General features: G+C 42.5%; 1 protein-coding gene across 2 annotated transcripts; it reads right to left on the bottom strand.

Annotated features, from left to right (window-relative positions):
* Positions 1–677: 677 nt before the first annotated feature.
* lonp2 (lon peptidase 2, peroxisomal) lies at positions 678–18,455 on the bottom strand. 2 transcript variants are annotated; one of them, XM_076042623.1, is made up of 17 exons: positions 18,140–18,455; positions 17,546–17,681; positions 15,834–15,944; positions 13,727–13,858; positions 13,432–13,554; positions 13,181–13,344; positions 12,865–12,959; positions 11,367–11,485; positions 11,092–11,231; positions 10,718–10,859; positions 10,460–10,610; positions 9,286–9,412; positions 5,015–5,154; positions 3,630–3,715; positions 2,635–2,842; positions 1,842–2,032; positions 678–1,764 (listed from the first exon to the last, which is right to left on the bottom strand). In XM_076042623.1, the coding sequence occupies exons 1-17, from the start codon at positions 18,370–18,372 to the stop codon at positions 1,534–1,536; spliced, it is 2,529 nt and encodes an 842-aa protein (XP_075898738.1). In that variant the 5' UTR covers positions 18,373–18,455; the 3' UTR covers positions 678–1,533. The 2 variants fall into 2 exon arrangements, with proteins under 2 accessions (XP_075898738.1, XP_075898739.1); XM_076042624.1 differs by lacking the exons at positions 15,834–15,944; positions 17,546–17,681; positions 18,140–18,455 and adding an exon at positions 13,957–14,104.
* Positions 18,456–23,071: the final 4,616 nt, after the last annotated feature.

The raw sequence follows: 23,071 nt of genomic DNA, 5'->3' as shown, positions 1-23,071 counted from the left end.
CTTTGTGTCCACACGGCACACGTGTAAAAGATTTGAACATCGACCCGAAGCCATTTAAATGGAAGGCAAATGCAGGAAAGTAGCTCCCCACTTCCTCCTATAGTGCCTGGGGAAGCGAAGCCTTCAGCCAAGCTGATGTATATAACATGGCTCTCTCTCTCTGTGTTGTTGGCCTGGTGCCAGCAGGCACAGCACACCCCAAAGGCTTCTTTGTGAATGTTTCGGGTCCGAAAGGCTCCCTCACTCTCTAGACAGGAAGTGTGCGTGTGTTTGTGTACGCACGTGGCTCGCGCCTCTAGAAAAACGGGGTTCACCCAAAGTCCGCAGTTTGACTGATTCGCAGGCACATCGCAGCGCGCGCGCGCACACACACACACACACAGCGTACACAAACGTTAACCTTTCAAGGGGGGGGCACCGGCGTTCTGATGGGGGACATTATAACGCCGAGAAATGGACGAAAGATCCTATGCGAGGGGCAACTGTGCTCAGCGAGAGTTGTTTATGGCGCACCGCTAAGGGGAGCCTCCTTGGCTTGCTGCCTTCCAAACTAAACAGCAGCCCCTGTAGACAAGAACTGCAATTGCTGCAAACCTACACTTTACGTTTTTTTTTTGTTTGTTTGTTTGTTTTAAATGGTACAACAAAACTAAACTTGCGAAAAATTAGCACGGGAATATTGTTACAGAATGTTAGTTTATTACTTCACAATTATGACAAGTACAACCACCTCTGACTTCAATTTGTCCTTCACACAAAATTCAACACATTCTTCTTAAATCTTTCAGACGGACAAACCACATCATCTAGAACGATTATATCCCTTATGACTGCATACATCCAACAACAGAGCAGTTCTGACAAACATTCTGCATAATCTGTCTAATCTGTTTTGCATAGCTGATGAATATTTTTTGGATTCAAAGAAAGAAAGATTCCAACACGCATAGTCAGATTACACTTGAATTAAAAATGTTGTGTATCATCACAAGTCTCAATGATTTTGATGCAAGAAAATGTCTTTAGTACATTTATTCATTATTTAAATTTACGTTTAGCCATCTAGCTAGCAATACGTGACTGCAAAGAACATGTTTTCTTTCAAATGAAAAACTGAACCTTGAATTTGTGTTTTGAGGGTGCATTTGCATTGCGTTTTTCAAAGGGTGTGTCATAGTTTGCTAGTCAGCTGGGGCTACGTGAGGTCTGTGGATGTCCCTGGCAATCCTCCTGGGACGTCCACATCCTGTGTTCAGCACCTCCTCCTCGTTCCGAACAGTGACAAAGTCTTGGTCGGTTTGAACATGAGCACCTCAAGGTACTTCTCGTTGCTTTTGTGGAGAATGGTACGTTTTACCCTCTGAGCTACCAGGGCCTTGCTGATCCTTCCTTGTCTTCATATTTACAAGAATTTAAGTTTTAATCATTTCATCAGCGAAAACATTGTCTTCTGAAAATTCTTTTAAACTGTCAACATAAATCTTCAACTCATGTTGTGAGCGTGCACCTGCAGTGTGTTTTGCCAAAAGTGTGTCAGAGTTTGCTGGTGAGCTGAGGGTGCGTGAGGCTCGTGGACGTCCCAGGGAAGCCTCCGTCAAAGGCTGTGTTCAGCACCTCCTCCAGGTTCCTGGCAGTCACAAAGTGCAGGTTGGCTCGAACGTTAGCTGGGAGCTCCTCCAGGTCCTTCTCATTGCGTTTGGGGAGGATGACACATTTCACCCCTGCCCTATGAGCGGCCAAGACCTTGTCCTTGATCCCGCCAACCTAAGACAAGAGAGGGGTGTGTTGAAAGTCGACAGCCGGATTTACGGTACATCTTATTGGTTGGTGTGGAGACTCACCGGCAGCACCAGGCCCCTCAGTGTAATCTCCCCGGTCATGGCAACATCTGATCTGACCAATCGGCCACTGAACAGAGAGGCTAGGCAGGTCACGATGGTGACACCTGCAGACGGGCCGTCCTTTGTAACCGCTCCGGCTGGGAAGTGGAGGTGAATGTCTGTCCCTTCCAGTGGGTCTGGTCCTCCCACCACTGATAAAATGAAATGAAAATACTTAGCTGAAAGCTGTCTGTGAGAAGCACACACCGTAGACGTGCCTGTTCCAGCCTGTTCCAGCAAAGCAGAGTTTCTGGTATCCCAGAGTTGGGTACCCCAAAAATGGGGGAACCAATGGGTTTTACATTTTGTGAAGCAAGTCAAACTTGACGGCAGGTTTTATTTAAGAGTTTCTCTAATTAGTGCCCTATAAAACAGGACGTGTTGCCGAGTGTTGCCCTCTGTTGGAATAAAAATTAAGGCTTGGTTTGATTGTGGTGAACATGGTGTGTCCTTTTGTGGAGGATCCTGCAAACAACAGTGTTGTATACTTTGCAGGGGGTCACATGAAATTAAGTCCATGAAAATTGCTTGTTCCAACAGGCTGAGGTAAGTGGACGTCTTGTTGACAGTTCCTGTGCTGACTAGTGGTATTGGGGCTCCATTAATTTGGGCTTTTCACAGTTGTGGCGTACACACGTACCTCAGCGAACAAACACATTACCCCAAATCAAAAATGTAAACTGTGTTCCAAAACCCAGGCCAAGTTAAACCTTCTTTGTGAAATGGTCGTCTGAAGTACTACATGTCAACTTACTGTTTGTGAAGTCAAATCTTTTCGCATTGGTTCTGAGCCAGCTGATAGCCAAATGGGCCGATTCCTTCATGACGTCGCCCAGCTGACCAGTGAGAGTCAGCTGACCATCTCCTTCCATACGGCTGGCTTCCACAAACATTATCTCCCCACCGAGGGGCGTCCAAGCCAGGCCCACGGCCACGCCAGGCAGGGTCAGCCGCTCAGACACCTTGCAACACGGTCAAAGAGATGTCGTGAATCAAAGTAGAACACAGACATGAGGGTTAAATCAACCTGTCGTCAATGGATGGCAGAGGACGAAGACAATAATGTAGGAAGGAGGTCAACTGAGATAAAGTGCTGACGAAAACTGAGAAATTGCCTTTTTATGTCAGAAACCCTGTGCAGATCCTGACTCCCAATACCAGTTGTCAGGCCCAAAGTTTCTTAACGCGAGAGGAAGAGGAGTATCTCAGTCATCTGTAGCTACAAACTATAGTCTTTATAGTCAATTTTAAACAAGGAGAGAGTGTATGCCTTCCCAAGCCAGACTTTGAGCTGATTTCACATGAGAGGAGAGAGAGAGAGAGAGAGAGAAGAGTCTTTGCCTACAATTTGACTTTTAGGAAAGGTAAGCCAGCCTGTATTTTGAGACCAGTGTTTTAAGGTGGGGAATCAGGCAACATTGAAGGTTATTGTGTCTTCTGATTTCCACTTTCTGAAACTTCCTTGCTGAAAGTCATATTGTGTTTGTGTTTTTACCAATGGAGAGGACAAGGAGGGTAGCAGGGCATGTAGAACCTTTGCACCACTGAAAATTCCAGCAAAAATGCTCATTTCTTTCTTTAGAGGTCAGTTTACTGTAGTAAAAACATGGCTTCGGTAGATTTGATGTTTGACAGCTGTATCCAGAGTTCCTATATCAAGGATAAATTGGTTTCATCTCCATGATTAGTGAGAGCTCACCAAAAGCCTCTACGTTAGTATGCAGACCTTGGTGGTGGTCTTCTACTAACCTCCATGTCATAAAGTGGTGGTCCCAGGATGTCTTTCAGGGCCATCTGGTCGATCACGATGGGCATTTCCGGGGGTGCAGCTTTGTCTGAAGACATTAATCAGTGTGATGAGAAATGACGTCCTTACTTAGACGTACTGCTACAAGGAATACCATGAAGTTTACAGATCCAAATACAACAACTGTGAAAGGAAAAATAATATAAAATACAATAACCTGAAAATAAACTGAACAGTGACCAAAAAGCCAAAGTACTCTAAAATACTCTCCCTCTAAAATATGATCCAGTTTTATATTGAACTACACGCCAGCATAGTGTCACTTCAAGCAACAACAACTAAAAAAATAATAAGTAAATTACTTTTGGCAGAAAGGATTTTAAATACTTTAAAGTGACAGGCACGTTTTTCGAGTTTAACAAGTAGAAAATACAGATATTTGTGTACAAATGTAGGGAGTGAAAGTAAAAAGTCGCCAGAAAAATAATAGTCAAGCACGTACAAGTACAGATGCCTGAAAAATAAACTTCTACAGTAACAAAGTATTTGTAATACCCACCTCTGTCGCCAACTTAAATATTGGTATGAAACTAAATACGATTAATTACTTACAAAGGCCACAATTAATTTGATTAATCTTTTTCATCAAGTCCCACCACCAACGGTTATCCTCTCCTGTTTTGTCGTGCAGGCTGCTGTCAGAGCGCACAGTGGAGACACAGTGAGCCGCTTTGATTGTGGGGTTACCTCCACTCCACCCTTGTTCGAACCGGTCGCCAGGAGAAACACGCACAATGGGTCTCGAAGGGTCACTCCATTTACATCCTTCACGACGATTATCAACCCTTTTGCTCACCAAATTCTCACACACGCGCAAATGTTTCATGTGCGCAGTCTCTCGACCTCAAAGGCCCCACATCTAATCGATCCCATAATGAAATAAAAATAAATAAAATTTAAAAAAATTTAAAAAAAAGAGTCCAAGAAAACCGATGAAAGCAAACCCTGAACAGGAAATAGGCATGACGACAATTGGTACTGCTTAGACACAAACAGGTTATAATGAGCTAGTAAGCCAAAAGGTAATCCCAAGCAGAGCTATTAGTAGTTTATGTATTTATTTATGGCACCTTGAAAACGTTGACTAAAATCCATGAGTCAAAAGCTTGGGGGAGGATTGTTTCTCAGGGTGGTTAGACTCACGGTGACCTCAGCCTACAGGACGCTCCAATTACTGAGCCGCGGCATTTTCTGTTTACAACTCATTTCCTAAATATACTTCACCGAGTGCCTAATTTGATTCTGCTCAAAAATCAAATCTAGCGTAATTCCTCCTAAGTGTACACTGTAAAGGAAACCAAAAGCTGCCAGGGGGTCAGGCTCCTACCTCCTTGCTGAGTCGATCCGCCTGCTTTCAAGTCTTCCTTCCCCGCGTCTTTGTGACCTTCCGCCACCTTGACGGCCACGGCTCGGCATATCGCTCCAAACTTCCTCTCCAGGGCGCGGACACCTGCTTCGCGGGTGTACCTGCGAGTGTGCGAACATTGCAGGTTGCGCACAACCAACAGCAGTTTTGTCAGTATGAGATACGTCACTTAACTGTGACAAAGTCTGTTTTACCGCTGCGGAAGAGGCAAATATTATGTCAAGCCAGCTCTTGACATAATACTGCTTTGAGTCCAAGCCCAGTGAGTCGGCACAAACCACCAGTTTGCATTTTACACAATGTCTTCTTTGATGATTTGTTACAGAAAACTAGCGTGTAACAACATAAAAGAACGGCCTTTCGGCAAAGCTGTAAAATTAAAAGGTTACAGTGTGTAAATTATTTTAAGGAAGGCCGGCATTTAAGGCACACCGAGCGTCCCGTCTGGAGGACACAGTCAGGTGGGTTTCTTTAAATACCGGGCTTCCTTAAAATAAAAAAATGGCGGAGCAAGATGGCAGTCAAGACGCCTGCTCTTTGTGTATTCTTATATATCTTATAGCGTTGTCACAATACTGGATTTCAGACTTCAATACAATATTTGGAGAAGTATTGATTTTCGATGTCTATGATTTCGGCTGAGGGGATGGCGAGGGACATCGTTTTTACTTCTCAGTATCGGAAAAAAAAATCGATATATCAAAATTTTTGACAACACTAATAAATGATAACTGTTCCAATTCATCAATTCATCAACTTTTATTTGTACAGTGCTAAATCGCAACCAAAGGCGTCTCAAAGAGCTTTGCACAATCAGAGGAAAATCAACTGGGTCCCCCCAGAGCTAGCAAGGTGCGACAGTGGCCAGGAATAAAACTCCCCTTTGGGAAGAAACCTCAAGCGGGTCAAGACTCCAGAGTGCGTTCCATCTGCAATGACCAGTCGGAGCGGTAGCGAGTCCCTTACACGTTGGAACGTGGAAGCGCGGCGTCGTCATGGCGGCGTCACAAAACACAATATTATCATTTTTGCCCTGGTTTGTCTATGAGCACTCTGGCGTGCAGGGGAGCAACGCTTCACTTTTGTCACTCCTAGCTGACAAATCAAACAAAGCGGAGGTCCAAAGCGAAACACACGAAGAGGCAAGGAAGACAGAAGGACTACTGGGAGGCTTTAAAAATAAAATAAGTGGGGGGGAGGGGGGGGAGGCAAACCACTTGACAACTTAATGATACACCTCGACAGCCACGAGGACAATTCCACCTAACTTTCAGATGGAGGTGCCTGTTGGCTGTGTTCCAATCATCACAAGCATGCCCGATTGTTCACAGAATAATTGTAAAAGTACTTCAGTCCCGGTGAAGCAATATCTTTTTTTACGAATTTAGGAAAGACATTGAATACTGAGGCATCTGCTCCTAGTGTATCCTGTGAGTGTGTGCGCACACACACTCACATTTTACCAGAGGTAGCGAACATATTAAAATTCTGTATTTAAGTAAAAGTACTGATTCAACTTTTTTTTTTCTAAAGCAAAAGTTAAAAAACACAGGTTCTGAAATTGACTTGAGTATAAAGTACAAATGATTTTTTTTTTGCCATTAATGAAAATAAAGGTCCAGTGCGTAATATTTGGCCTTATTTACGATTTTTTTAAATTTTGCTTAACATACTGGCCATAAATACATAAATACAAAATTTCCCTCTTGATTACTAAAGTATTCTAATTCTAATTGATAAAAGTCTATACTCCAAGTACAACAGAAATAATTTTCCTACCCTTCTCGGTTTACAGAAGAAGGGTAGGAAAATTATATATATATAAATTGGGATTAACGCATTGATGCATGCCGTTTTGTGTCGATACAGACGTCAGGGGTCAGCGAATGAACTGGGGATCACATGATCGGCGGCTTCCACTCGAACCCTGAAACAATAATCTTGCCAAAGTATTTACATTTGAGAAGCCAAGGCCACCGTTGGTTGTGCTGGGCTGCTATTTTAGAACGTGAACTCCAGACGTAACGACGGGCACGTGGCTACGGGGCATCGGAGGCCTTCGCATATACGGCGTAACCTCGTTAGCAGAGAGCAGTTGCAGACGACCTCTCCGTTCCCCACTGCCAACCTAAAATGTTGCCTCTGCGAGAGATATCTCCACTTTTCGAAGAGCCCTCAGCCCATAAATCTTTTATCCGCCATCCCACAGCAATATTTTTATTGAAAGCTTTTCCCGCTCGGACAGCTGCCATGTAGCTTCAGCTTTTATTATGTGGCTACGCCACAGTGGTATTTGGAACGGCGAGCAACGTGTTTCATATCCCCCTTTTTTTCTGTCTGAAAGACAGTTTAAAGAATGTCATATTATGTTGCATTAAATGGGGCTTTACGGCCGTCTTAAGGACGGTGCTCAAAATGAGCTACGTGAGACGTGCAGATTTAAGGCTGTGTTGCTGTCTTGTAAGGCTCCCTCAGCCTGGCAAACACCTCCTCACGTGTAAGTGGCTCCCTGTCTACTGGCTAAGTATCCTCTCAATGCCGCTTCCCATTGCTCACAAACATGTCAGTACCAGAATTGGTTCCTGATAAACCACACCTCCAGAGCCTCACTTCCTTTCGGAACATTCTGGGGCTTATTCACTTTATATACACCAGATCAGACACAACATATCTATTTTATATATATATATACACATATATGTATATTTTCTCTAAAGATCATAAATAGTTGTGATGTATGCAACAGAAAGCATCCCTGGCGTATAAATGCATGCAAACAAGCAACATCTGCACGTAGCGAGGAGTCACCAGACTCGACAGGATAACAACACTTTTTTTTTTTTTCTAAACTGATTATAATATAATCTCATAATTTCATTTAAAGCAACTTGCCTGCCGTTTCGGAACCCACGGCTATACGTTGAATGTCGGCCTTTCAAGTCGGCCATTCCAAACATTAAGGTAACTGAATAGAGTGTTTACCTTAATCATTTCTGGTAATTACGAGGAGGACATGGGCATTTTTTTTTCTCTCTCTCTCTTTGCCTCCCAGTTTCACAGTGTTTAGGTTCGACTCGCACAGCCGAACGCGACAACAACGGACGCAAGCCGACATCACAACCAGACAAAAAGTGCAATTCCACTCAAGAGTTCCTGGCTACTCTGTTGACTGTGCCCCCACGCCCCGCACTTAACTATCAGCCAGACGGTACAAATTTGTTCTGTTCTGTCGGAACAGGAATCCCTAGGGGGGGCTTGCATGCAAAAAAGCTCTCGCTGTGGGGAACATTTCCTTCTGCCTCATTAGTTTATAATCATGACATTCACCATCGAACACTTGCATGACAGTCCCAATTTGGAAGCATGCAGTATGACGAGATAGACAAAAACTGTTCTGTTGCTTGAAATTGGAATCCTACAAATCGTAAAAGAATCTACAAAATAGCTAATTTAGTTAGTTCTTGGGTGGGGGGGCTGGTTGGGTCAGTTTAGAGATCTCATCTGGACAGTTTTTGGTCGTCGACGACTAACTTTTTGGTAGTCACTCTTTTAAGTATCTATATTCTTGAACAACGGCGCCATAAAAATCAAAGCATGTTAACATGCTTCCCTAGAATCTGCCGGGGAAGACTCTTCCTTCCATGACAACAAACTGGCCGTCAGCCGTAAGCTATTAGCAATTATTAGCGCGACTTCTTGGCCTGCAGCTAAAATGTTCACCATGCTTTCCTCATAACGTCTTCCAGACTGCGGAGGTTGTAATTGCTTTGTTGATTCAAACTTCTTAATTTGCCAATCCGCCCAATGTTTTCCAGGGCTCTCAAGTTCTGAATGCAGACCAGAGTGACTACTACTACTACAGCTACCGCTGTTTGTGCTATTCTGATACTCTGCTAACACTGCTATGCTACTGATACTCAAGTCCTCCGCTATGCCATTGAGGCCTAATAATATGCAACAGCTGCTACTCTGCTAACGCTGCTGTGCTGTCGTTATTCCACCACTACTGCGCTGCTACTCTATTAGAACTCGCTATGCTACTATTGCTATTCTGTCATCATTCTTGCCACTGCTACGCTCCTACTCTACTAGCGCTGCATTGTTAATTTTGCTATTGCTGCTAGCACCACTCTGATACTGTGTGTTTACATATCACACAAGTTAAAAGTGTACAAGCATTGCCCCCCCCTCCCCCCCTCCGTTAGGCTTTTTGTTTGTGTGTTTTTCTTTACCTGCTGATTATAAGCTGAGTGGTGTCCTGCGGTATGTGGAGCTGTTGAGGTGTTAGCCCGTGCCGTTCCAGTTGGTTTGGGATCAGGTGCCGGTGAGCTATCTCCGCCCGTTCCTCCTGAGTGTAACCTACAAATGAAGAAATACACGAGGACAACCACGATAAATAAATTCTTGACTCACACGGAACACTTAAATCAGGTTGAGTACTCCACCCACCACGTAGATGGAGAGGAGACAGACAAGGTGGGGAACGCCAAGTTTTTTTGGGGGGCTACATCTTGGCCAACTTCACCTAGACTATAGAACTCCCTCCCCTCAAACATAAGACAGTCAGACTTCATCACAATATTCACATCCAAACTCTGTGCACAAATCTTGTTTTTAGGCTGATATTTGACTCCATTATTGTGGTTCACAGTTACGGTTACAGTTCTATGACCTCAAATTTTCATCTTTTTTTTTGCATGCAGTAACTCTGCTCTTCTATACTCTCCATGGCGAAATACCGCCACATGTGGATTTCCCCTTTTGGGACTGGCTGAATGTTTATGGCCTCGCAACCTTTAGGTGAACCTGAAGTCGGGTTGTGAGTCACTGCCAATGGAACACAACTGGCAGGACTGAAAAAAAACAACAAACGCACCTGATCCCCTTTTCACCTCTGCAATCTTCCTCCCCATCTGAGACAAACATTTTTAGGCTGCGCCCCACTACAAATCATGAGGGGGTCCCAACTCTTCAAAAAGCATTGCAGAGCTTGACGCTAACCAGGTGACCGTTCCCCTCTCCCACTCAAAGCCTTTCCCATGGTAATTCCACACAGCAGGGCATTCTTCAAATCCCTCTACGGAGGCCGACCGTTTCCTCCTCGACCACACAAGACACTTTCCATCCATTATTGGATGTGACCTGAAATTACCGTTTTCACCACTAGGGTCAATACTTTGGAGAACCGTACACTTTGTTGTTCCAAGCCAGCGCGTCACCTCAGAATGACAGTTTGACACATTTTTTAAATGTTTTGACTTTTTTTTTTTTTTTGCCAGTCGACGATCAGCATTTTTCTGTTTTCTTACACGGAACTCTGAGCGGTTTCATCCGACCCAACGGAATTCTTATTTGGTACGAGTGAAGACTCGGGTTTCAGGATACCGGTTCATGCTGGATACCCACCTGGAACCTGGAGCACCTCCATCCTGTCCAACAGTGCCGGGGGGATGGTGGCCGTCGTGTTGGCAGTAGCAATAAAAAGCACTTGCGACAGGTCAAAGGCCACATTCATGAAATGGTCGGTGAAGCTGTGGTTCTGCTCGGGATCCAGGACCTGAGAGTGCAGTGCGTTTTTTACTGTCTCTGAATTTATTATCCACGTGAGACATCTGCTAGGAGGTCGCTCGCTCGCGTGAGATGTGAAAACGGGGCCGACGTTACCTCCAGCAGTGCAGCTGCGGGGTCTCCTTGCAAGCTCTTCCCCAGTTTGTCCACCTCATCCAGGAGAAATACTGGGTTATTGACACCAACTGTCTTCAGACCGTTGATGATGCGTCCGGGCATGCTCCCCACATACGTGCGTCTGGTGGGGGTGGGGTGGTATGGGGGGCAACAAAAAAACAATTTCTGTTACTAAAATGATTTGTAAGTGTTTGAAAATGAATACAAAAGAACTTTCAACCGATGAGTCCTTCACACCATCTTGTACTGTGGTCAAATTAATATACATTTCATGTTATGTCAAAAAAGGGGAAACGCTAATTCATTTCAAACATTATAAACAGTGAGATTGTGGGGGAAAGAAAGAAAGGTACCTATGTCCACGAATGTCAGACTGGTCACAGACGCCCCCTAAAGCGATGCGGTGAAACTCCCGGCCGAGGGTCTTGGCTATGGAGCGGCCCACACTGGTCTTACCGACCCCCGGAGGGCCCACAAAGCAAAGGATAGGGCCCTGCAAGCACGGCCGGACGCAAAAAAAAAAATGCATCTTTAATATCACATGTTTTTTTTGTTTTTTTTAATGTAAATTACATCTATATAAAATGTTACAAAAGGTTTACTGTACAATTAAGTGTGCAAGACCCACCTTAAGGGAAGTCTTTAGCTGTCGGACAGCCAGATACTCCAACACGCGTCTCTTCAGCTTGTCCATAGCATAGTGGTCGTTGTCCAGGAGAGTGCGCGCTGCTCCGATGTCCAGACAGTCTGCGGGGTTTTAAGGGTTTTGTGAGACGAATACGGACGAACTTCATAGATTGCAGACAGAAGCAAAGCAACGAAGAAAGAACACGCCAGGGCAGGACAACTAAATTACTAATGTTGCTGCTTTATTAAGCTGTATATCACTAAAAGGCATTTCAAACACAGATGACCATTGGAATAATGCAACGCCAAGCCAATTTCGACTTCAAAACCAGAGGGTAAAAGCGACGGACAAACACCAAACAAGTTGTAAACAAGAGAAAAGGGAGCCACTAAGCAGTGTTTCTGAAGCAAAACATAAAAAAACAGTTTTTCTGAAACATGTGCAATCATGATTTAAGCTGTATATGGACTCTTACTAGGTTTGACCTCTTTCAAGAGGTTAGATGTATTTGTGACCAATAGTTGGCTGTCAAAAGTCACGTTAAGGTCACAGACATTTGGAAAAATTCACTGCGCATTGGTCATGTTTATTAGTGATGTGAACTTGATGAATGAAAAATGAAAAACAAACAAAATCAAATCAGAGAGATTTGTTCAATCTGTCTTGTTTGCCATCTGAGGCATGTTGCGTGGAGAGAGGCCGCAGAGTCAGATTGGATTCTACAAAGGAGAACGATCTTCTTGTTGGGATCTTTATTGAATTTTATTAGCAAAGCCACTGGACAGCACAGGGCAGAGTGGACATGAAGAGAGAAAACAACTTGAAGGGGGACAAGATGAGGGCAGAATGCAGAAAGCAACAAAAAATCAGGAAGTGATACCGGAGTGTTAGTATTGCAAGTCAGAAAAGAAGACGTCCAAGAGGCGAGCCCTGAGGTCCTTACACACCGGGAAATAGGCGAGACGCCAAATGTGACGCGAATATGCGTATAAAGTCCCCGGTGTGTGAGGACCTTAACAGTGGCAATGGCGGGAAGAACCGAAAGAATGGTGTTGATTGTGTAGTTAGTCGTAGTAGTAGCAGTAGTAGTGGTAGTATGTAGCCAAGATTGCATATAGCTACTGTATGTTGATGCAAGAGTGCCTGTAGCGTCCCCTTTAATTTTCATTCACAGATCTCTTTCATAACTAATGTATTTGCAAATTCATTTTGGACTGCTAGCCAGGAGGCAAATTTCACACTTTATTTTTTTTTTTTATGAACAGTTTTATTCTTAATGAAATGGTAAGTACGTCATCGCTGACGTCGGCCTTTTATCCCAAAAGTAAAACAAAATAAATCATTCATGAAATCTTAAGATGAAAGTCAAATATAATGTGAGAAGTGGTTGACCTTTTTTTTTTTCTCTCTTTGTGGATACCAGTGTATAGAGTAGTGTTCTTATGCAGTGTTCCTATTGCCGTACCAGACGCAGCAACCTCGTCGGTTCAATATTTACCTTTGGTGCTTTTGCTCCACGGTAATTCGACCATCAAATCTAAATAGTTTCTGGTCATGGAATACTCAGGCATGGACTGAGGCATTTTCTTCAATCTGAGAGAAAAATGAATGGGTTTCACTTTAACATTTAAATTAATTGAATGCGTTTCAGGTCAGCGGAATCAGTGAGTCAACATTCACGACGGAACTAAGAGGGGATCACAGAAAGACGTCCAAATGAGCCCTGTTCAGCACTGCCATTGTTGAGGCTGTAAGCTCTCTGGGTGAGATGCGCTAAACAGCAGCAGTAGTCGCAGTAGTAGTGGAAAACCAACCTTTTCAACTCTTTCAGGCAAACTTTAAGAGCAGCGTCTGGCATGTTGGCCGCACGGATCTTTCTCTCCAAGACCGAAGAGTCGTCACTGTCTTCATCCTCGTCTTCCCCGTCAAGACCAATGTTTTGCCCTGGGAACACGCCGCCTTTACGCAACGATACCACCTGAGCGGGAACGACAAAACACTCCATGAACAGTTGAGTAAATACAGCTGAGAGAGAAAAAGGCGAGAAAGGGGAAGAATTGGCCACCTTCTTCTCGTTGTCGGGACTCAATTTCTTGGATTTCTTCAGCAGTTTCAGCCCCTCAATCTGCCTGGTCAACATGGGAAGTGCGGTCTTGAACCTCTCCTCCAAGCTCACTGCGTCCAGAACCTTCACATGGCCCCACACAGGAAAAAAAGATTAGCTATATATCTTGTTTGGATCATACATTTTCACAAGTCCTGGTTTTACATATCGAATAAAATTCCTATTTATTTGGTCAGCAATAGTTTTAAAACTGCTCTTTCACTAACACACATGCATTTTTTTTTTGTCTTCTCACCTGCAGCTTCTCCTTGTTGGAGGAGCGAATCATTGACGCTACCACGTCAGGTAGAGTTTCCCGGGGAAGACTGTCCAAAAGGCGTCGAAACTTAGCAACCACTGGAACAGACATATCCAAGAGACCCAGCAGCTGTGCGCACACACACACACACACACACACACACACACACACACACACACACACACACACACACACACACACACACACACACACACACACACACACACACACACACACACACACACACACACACACGGGTGCAATGATTTAGCGATACAGTTGTGTCCCATGCATCAGGCTTGTACAAGCCTGCTGTCATGATGATGAAGAAGATTGTTGATTTGTTTCATGTTGGGATAAACCTTCAAGCGCACTTGAATACGTTCGCACCGTTTGGAAGTCAGTGAAAACAATGCGAGCTTTGCCGTCGACAGCACAAGCGATAAAAACAGAATTCATTCTAGTCTTCGATGAATTCCAATTACTCTTAAGTTACAGCTTTGCTGGCGCGACCCGCAACCTCCAGATGGTTCACAGCGTGATAAGATAAGAATAATAACAATAACTCACTCCGAAGGTAATCTTTGTGCCAAAGATTCAGAATATATGTAGCAGGGCAGATTAAAGCAGTGTACTGCAACGCATGAAACCAGATGTCAATGCCATTTTGGACTCCGCTGAAAAATGTGTCTGTCACAACCGGCAGCACATTAGCAAACACGAGCACGTCCAGGGCGAAACACATTGTTTCTTGTCCGCGTGCTTGCACAACTCAATTCTTTCTGTTCCCACGTTGCGTAAAAAGGTCCAGTGTAGACAGAGACCTGCCTTCAAGTTTGCCAGAAGGATTCACAGATCATGAGAAACAAAGTTCTCCGGTCAGGTGAGTCAAAGATTGACTTGCGTCATATCTGGAGGAGACCGGCCGTCTCTCATCACCAGGCCAGTGCTTGAAGCACAAGCGATTGCATCAGGCCGCGAGGATGTTTTTCAGCAGCATCCTGGAAGAATTTGAAAACCTGCTCCAGACGTCACACTGGGGCGGTGGCGGTGGGGGGGGGGGGGGGGTCATCTCTCAGCAGGACAGCGACTTCAGGGCACACAGCCTTGATATCAGGACTGGCTTCAGGACAACCGTGTGAATGAATGTGAGTGAGTGGCCCAGCCAGAACCCACACTGGATTTCAACTGAACATCCATGGAGAGAGCACCAATGCTTTTCATTCCACCTGAGGGAGCTTGAGAGGTGCAGCACAGAGTAATGGGCCAAACTGCCCAAAGAAAGGTGAGCCAAGCTTGTGGCATCCCATTGGAAGAAGACTCGAGGCTGCAATTGCTTCCAAAGGTGCATCAATAAAGTATTGAGAAAAGGCTGTGAATAGTGATTTCTCAATTTTTTTGTTTTTAATACAAACCATGTTGTCATTATGGGGTGTTCTAGGATTATGAGGAAAAAATATTTTAATCCATTTCGTAAAAAGGCTGTAATATAACATCATATAACAAAATGTGGAAAAAGTCAAGTGCGTTCCGGATATGCTGCATCTTTGACATTTTTTTATTATCCACCTATAAGCCTCTCGACTCAACGCATGTCAACAACAATCTCTGCTATTCTCTAATCAAAGTCATGTGCCTTCAGGAACGAGGCCAACAAGTCAAAATGCTCCATCAGCGCTACTTGGCCACAGAGAGACTGCATGCAGCTCTGACACATTTTCACACACGGTTCCTAAATGTGAACAGATGTATTTCCCAGCAGGCAAACCCAACATTAATAGGATGAATCACGGTTATGTTCAACTGTAGAAATGGGAGTAATTCTATAAGCAGCGGCATTATTAACACCTGGGGTTTGCCGGATGTTTACTGTTAAAATGGAAATGGCTTAAGTGGCTGTGAAAAGGGCATTTTGTTGAGCTGATTTGCACCAAACTGGAACATTACACTGAAAATTTCAATAATGTTTCAGTCAGTACTAAATAAGGACTTTAGTACAAAAAAAAATCAGTTTTCAAATTGCAGTTTGGCAAACCTCCTTATTTTAACTTTTTTTTTTTTTTCTTTCTCCCAAGTGCACGCATGCAAGGTGAAAAACACGAACCTGTACGGCGGCCTGATGAAACCTCTTCATGAGCTCCGCGAGTTCTTCATCTTCCAGGCCTGCACTGCCGACTGGGGCAGTCAACTCTTCCAGTTTATCCAGCTGCTCCACCTGCAGTGTGGAGGGCAGTCACCAGCCTTCACTCCTGCTACACTGAATCAAAGCAATCTCTTCATATTGTTAGACAGGTGCCGTCTACCATCCGACGCTCTTTCAGTGGGCTCCAGTTGATCGCTGGCCACTGTTTGAATCTGAATGGTAGTTGTTGTTTCAGTGTTGCGGATTGATGGCTACAGTGATCAGGTTGGTAAATTCCAACCTCATCCAAATTTCACACCAATTTTACTAGCGTGTATCCTCTTACATTGGTTTTGTTCAAGTCTACTTACAAAGCACTTTCTGTGCAGCTTCACAATGCTGGAAGTGCTTCACAAAGGCTCCTCAGTCATCCCTGATCACACATCCTTTCACGCACCACTGGAGGCCGATGAAAAATAAGGGCTTCAAATAAAAAATACTTTGACTTTTTTATTATTATTTTGAATTACAACGACATCATAGATTTATGTGGACTTCTAGACTTCCAGTCAATCACTGTAAATCAATATAAATAGTATACGGCATTGATATAGGGTTTACATTTAATGCGTCATCTGAATGTGCTCCGTTGGTACTGAAAAATAAAATCAGAAACAAAAAAAATATCACAATCTAATGTGAAACTTAAGTAAAGGTATCCTTTTTTTTTTTTTTTTAAAGTATGACACTGATACTGACTATTTCAAAGTAAATCGTTTGTCGGCCATAAGCCTCCACAGAAGTCGAAAATTTCCATCAGGAGAACATTATGTAAAAGTTAAGTTTAAAAAAATTTATTGTATACAGTTTAAACATTGCTCTCAGTTCATTTCCGGTAATGATTAAAAAAATGTTAGTGTAGATCTAGACTGTTGTAAAATTTTTAAAGCCCATTATTTTTTATCATGTCCCAGCTATCTTTTATATTGTAGTGTGTAACAAAGGCCTTGAGACCTGGCCTGATCTGCAGCAGCCAGGTCACACGAAAGTTACAGCCTCAGGTTTTGCTTTTGTTTTTTGTGGTATTGTTTCGGTAGTTTCTTGGTAGTAAAATATTTTGTCAGGCACGGTACCCACCAATCCAAACATCAGCATACATCTTTTCACTGTTCTTCTCACTGTTTTGATGAGGTTGGAAATTACACACCAATTTTACTTGCGGGTATTCTCTTATGTTGGTTTTCTTAAACTCCACTTATAAAGCACTTCTGTGCACCTTGACAGCGCTCACAGTGCTTCACAAAAGCCCCTCACTCACCCGCTCACACAACCATTCACACACCACCAGTCCCGGACGGCTGTTGCCATGCAAGGCACTGCCGGGCCTATTAAGAGCAATTTCGCTTTCAACGTCTTGCCTTAGGACTCTTGGGAATGTGGATAGTTCGGAGCTGCGAGTTCATCCGCAAACCCTTCGGCCATTGGAAAATCCGCTCAAGTAACTGAGGAACGGCGGCCCGAATGTTCTCACAAAGCTGCAAATGTCAGACCCACTTAGCCTGCTCTCAAAAACTGTGGCCGGTTCTGTGTTCAATTAAGTGTTGAACTATTGGAACACCAGCAAAGCTCAAGAAGAAGACGCCGCTACAGAGCATCAAAACCAGACCTTGCAAGTCTGGCTTACAAGTTTTTACCTCGGCAAAGACAAAAGGTCGCTCCTTCAGCACATTGGCCACCTTAAAGCGGCACAATCCAGTAATCAGGAGGGTGTAGTGGGGCTTTGGCCAGTTGCTGCCCACCACCTGCACTGCGATTCCAGCAGTGCCGATCCTACAGAGAAAAGACAGTGAGAGAGTGAACTTGTCAAAGATCCAGCGGTAATTTCGACCATTTCGACCGTTAGCAGTGATTTTGCTACTCAGTAACCAGACAGGCTTGTTAGTTTTCAGCTGAGAGGTTCAAGTCCATCACATGTGTTTTGGCTGTTTGTTTTATAACAGCGGCCATGCTTACGTGTCTGCCAACGAAGTACACTTACTTAGTACACTTTAACTTGAATTAAAAATACAAAATAAAAAATAAATAGATTGTACGTTGCACGGAAATGCCTTCTAAATAATAATCTAATGTAAAAACAAACAAAAACGACGACTACTACCTGGTGGTGCATTTAAGTGAGGAAATATAACATTCTACTAGCAGAGATACGTCCGAAAGCTATTAAACGTTTAAGTGCTACAGTTAGCTTCGTAGCTCAAGTTTGACAGTGTGACAAATGGGAGCATTACTTGTGTAACGTTGGAAGGTCGTCAGCGTGAAGCTCTGGGTCTTTGGTGTTTGGTATCACGCCAATGATTGTGCTCTTGAGCGAAGTGCCCCTCAGCAGCCGCTGGCTGACGAGCTGCATGTTCCGCGGGGAGTCCACGCTGAACCGGATGGTGGAACCCGGCAGAATAACCTCGGCGTTGGTCAGCAGCAGCGGCAGGCGACTCGGTAATCTGATTCCAGTTTCGGACGTCATGGTTCCGTTGTTTTAAAACTAAAGCGTTCTTCTGACACCTGTAAAGTAAACAAGTATGGTCGGTTGTGACTGTCAAAACACATTCCCAAATGTCAACTTCCAACTTATTCTTTCAAAATAAAACTCTGGTTTATAAAGCAAGTTGTAATTTCGTCAAATCTAAAAGAATTTAATTCTATGTGACATATACTGAATAAAATAAATAGTATGGGTCTTAGAGTTTTTAAATACAAGTTTATCTTTCGTTTTCTATTTTTTTAAATTTATCTTTTATCATTAACACCGCTTCATTTTAAATTCACTTCCTGTACTTGCTACAGTAAGTGTAAAGGGACAAACTACATATGCACCAACCTTGACTTTTGCGCTGAGGTCCGTGATATTGTCAGGCTGCGTTTGGGAAACTGATAAGATATCAGTATTTACCAGTACAGCAGTGTCCGTCCTGTGACGAGTTTTGTACGCGATCCCAACTCTTTTATTGTTTTATATATTTTGGTTGGTTCCTCTGCCATCTTTGTCAGTGAGGTTTCACAACTGAGGAAGACCAGGAAAGAGTCAAAAGGCACTGTTATGAGGCACACGTAACGACAACCACTCTACGAATTCAACGACCATACAGCAGCTCAGTGAAGATGAGAGCAAGCAAACATAACTATCTTAACTGCTACACTTTAAAACAGTATTTTTCAACTGGTGGCTCATTTGATTCACTTTCAAGGGGGCAAAACGCAAAATACATGTCTCTTTAAAACATTGATTTTCTTAATTGATGAAAATGTCCAGAAACCCCACTGTGCAACGTGGCAGACTGAATCCATCAAAATTGAAGCACCATTGAGAAACCAAAATTTCTGCCCGCTAACGAGCCTGTGGATTATTTATTTATTTATTTTCCAAAGGCAACTCTAGGAGCTGAGGACATCACAAAAGCGTCTTAAATCGTCTTGCTCCAAACAAGAGCGAGCTCTCCAGGCATTTGAGACACATGAGACAATGAATTTGCAGGAACAATTCCTTCGACTACTGAGAATACCCTGTGGGAATCCCAACTGATAGATGACCTGACTGATGAATTATAAACGTGTGTGTGTGTGTGTGTGTGTGTGTTTGATGGTTTCCATAGCTGTGTAAAGACTTGGGGTAAGACATCATCCTGCTTTGCAAAAGCCACGAACTGCTGGAGCGTCTGGTTACGTGATCAGATGCTGAAAAAAAGATTTGGCCAGGAAAGCCTTTTTCCACTTGCGACGCAACAATGCGATAACGGTTGGGTAGCCACCTCTCGCTACCCTTCTGTGAAAGTGCCTTCTCTATTCTGGTCCAGCTCAAATCAAAGCAGAGGAACAGGTTGGACACGAGCAGGAGCATCATCTGAGAGTAGCTTTGTATACTGTGGCCACAGACTTGGCCAAACTCTGAACAAGAATGTTCAGCTGTCTCAGTGACTTCCACAAATGACAGGTTTGGTGAACACATCTTGTTTAGTGAGACTTTTTAAAGTACAGATTTGATATTTATTTTATTCTGTTTTATAGATGCTATTGTTATGTTCTTCCTCAGTTTCTTAATAATGTATTCTTAATATTCTTAAAACGTTTATTTATGTTCAGTGTATTTTCTTTTCTTTTCTTATTCACTTTAATTATTAAATAATATTAAATGAGCACCATTACTGTTCACTAGTTAGATATTTATATTTTATATGGTGATTTACATATGCTCATGTTCAAATGGTCTTGTCGGCATCCCAAGCCACCCCAAAAGTTTATTTTCCTTCACTGCAGTCTGTGTCTTTCTAGCATCTGACTGATTGGTTCAACCACTTGGGGCAAGTTAAACAAGGACGTGTTTTTGTTGTTGTTGTAACTGTGGGAATGTTGAGAAAAGAGTAAAAGTGCAGCTTCATTAAGGATCTGTCCACAGCCTGCTGTTTATTTCCCCAAATGGTGATCTAAACACCACACACCAAACCTGCACGCTACATTTGGTTTGAATTCTACAAAAGTGGGTTGCATATTAATGACCATAGGAAAATATGGGCCCCATGGGTAAAATATGGGTAAGACCAGTTGAGAACCCCTTGTTTGAAGACATTCAAGACCCCACCTTTAGAGATCTAAATTCTTAAGGTAAAGCTTAGTGTCCAAGTTAGCTACAAATATTATAAAAATGTTCTCAACTGTAAATCAAAAATCACCACCTATATGTAAAATGATAGGTCTAGCATTTAATCTTCCATAGATATATTGCAGCCTGAAAGGGAAATGGCAATAGAGCAATGAGTGATGTGCAACAAGGGGCCTTAATTTAAACTAAGAACCAATAGACAGAGAAATAAACCTTCTTTGTATCAAATGTTTGCTTTTGCCAAACACGCTGCTAAGTGATCAGATGGGGTGTATATAATGAAAAAGCAAAGCGCATCACAAAATCCTTTTCAGAGATTTATTGCATGGCTGACAGCACCTTCTTCGTGCTTACAGCATTCCTATTCCACATTTGCTTACTGCAAATACCTTTCGTAGGTGTCTTACCCTTTGTATTCCGATCCAACCATTTCAAATTGATTACCCCAAAACAGTGCTTTGGCCAAGAATAAAGAAAGAAAGAAATCAAACATCAAAATCACAAAAATAAGGGTGGCTTGTTCCATCCATTTTATTGTGGGTAAGATCAGGCAAAAATACAATTTGTATAAGTTAAAATATATGCAGCTTTTCATCAACATGATAATTACTTTGATAAACATTATGTCCTGTGCTTACATTTTCCAACGCAGTTAAAACTGTTAACCAGGCCGAGGACGAGAATTTCTCAATATGAATAAATCCCAAAATAAACCCCTGAGTGGCACTTTTACATGTCAGTTTAAACAACGTGTTACACATTATGTCCCCCTGAAAGTCAGCCTCCATGTTGCTATAAAAAGCTCCCATTACCTCCTGTCTTGACTTGAAAGCAGAGGAAACTACAGGTTTAACACAGTAACATCTTACTGTCTTTACTTGTAAATAACCCGCAGCATATTTAAAACATTTTGTTATTTACTTTCTAAACTGGTTTTAAACACCTTTGCGTTGGTAGAGTTGGTGATAGAGCAGCTATTTGACACTTTACAAAGTCGATTGTACTGTAGTGTTGGTAGGTTTGATGATCTCGTGATTATAAAGACCAAACACGTGAAGAACGCTGAGAATTTTAACCATGTGTGAGCATGTGTGGATGTTGTGCTGCTATTCAGAATGGAACCGTTTACGAAATATTTTACGAAATGTTCCCTGCACACGACCAGGCAGCGAACATTTCATTCCTGCCTTATACCGGCAACATTAGTCATCAGTTTATATGTATCGGTCAACGTCAATGTCAATATCTGTCAATCTGTGTACTCCAGTCACTTTTGGTGTACTTTTCCCATTGCTGAAGCTCTATACGGAAGTACGCATACAGCATTCAGAGTTCAGTGTGTGTCACTCTGCAGGACAGTCTGCCACTAAAAACTATTCCCTGGTGATTTTTTTTTAAGACTCATCTTACACATTTTATGACATTTGCTGGTGTTGTGACACAAGCATCTGCAATCATTAAGCCCTTACCAGCTCTCAGGTGTGACTGTCAATAGCAGTTAGTTGACTTTGAATCATCTCTAATCATCTTCAACACACTCACAGTCCAATAAAAAACAACAACAACAAAAAATGGGTAGTTTGTGCAATCCCTAATGCAGGGCCCAGACAGTAGCCTCCACAGTATTTGGTTGGGTAGGTCACTTTCAAAAAAAGAATCAGATCATAATCTCATAGGTTAACTGTTATTAAAATAACAAATCGACATATGCTTGAGCAACAATAAAGTGTTCAGCTGATGTGCACAGGGAAACAGAAGTGTTGAGATAGCCTGAGGGAAATATTGAAACAGGAAGAAAAAAAAAAAGAAAAAAAATTACCTTATGGCCAGAAAATGCCATACATCAGATTTTAAATAGAAAATTAATGAATGCATGTTACACTTTAAATAAGTCTTAAACATCTAATATATATATATATATATTAATGATATTAAGTGAAGCTCCAATTCACATAGCAAGAACGTTAAAATTGTCAAAGCAAATCAAAACTTGAAGTTGAAAATATCGCCAACCTGCTTGGGGCCAAATTTAATTCAATTTCAATGAACATTTTTATTTTTTGTCGAGTATTGGTGACTCATGATATATATCGAAATGTAAGGCTTGATTAATAAAGAAAAATAATCTGTCATATTACTGCATAAAAAAATAGTCGTAATTCTTTGCATTGGTACCTCAATCATATAAAATGCCTGATAACAGACTCATAACAAATGTAACGTAATGTAAATATCCATTATATATACAAAAGAAGTAAGAAGTGCTATCAATGTCAAATGTAAATATGATGAACACATTGTGATGACAGCAGGCATGCCTCCAATAATATTTGTGTTTTTCTTTTTTTTTCTTTTTCATTTTCATTCATACAATTTTACAAAAACGGCTTTGAAAAAAATAAAACACGTCCATGTTAGTTGAGGCCTCAGTAGGTGTAAGCAAATCTGAATAAACTTTTGTCAACTTGTCCAAAGTTCACTTTATATTCTCTTTTAATTTATTGAGAGGACAGCATGTCATTGCTAAGTTTATTCGAGGTGGCACTGGTGGAAGTTTTTTTGGAGCTGG

This window comes from Nelusetta ayraudi, unplaced genomic scaffold (assembly GCF_046127955.1).
Source record: "Nelusetta ayraudi isolate G7.1 ecotype Tasmania unplaced genomic scaffold, CSIRO-AGI_Nayr_v1 ptg000071l, whole genome shotgun sequence".
NCBI lineage: Eukaryota > Metazoa > Chordata > Actinopteri > Tetraodontiformes > Monacanthidae > Nelusetta > Nelusetta ayraudi.
The sequence above is the reverse complement of the archived record's forward strand: the minus strand, read 5'-3'. Positions and strand labels throughout refer to the sequence as shown.

Coding starts and splice junctions, on each gene's coding strand:
- lonp2 (XM_076042623.1), bottom strand. CDS start 18,372: ATGACGTCCGAAACTGGAATCAGATTACCGAGTCGCCTGCCGCTGCTG. Junction 13,345..13,431: donor GTCCCGACAACGAGAAGAAG/GTGGCCAATTCT, acceptor GTTCCCGCTCAG/GTGGTATCGTTGCGTAAAGG. Junction 3,716..5,014: donor CGGATCGACTCAGCAAGGAG/GTAGGAGCCTGA, acceptor TAATGTCTTCAG/ACAAAGCTGCACCCCCGGAA.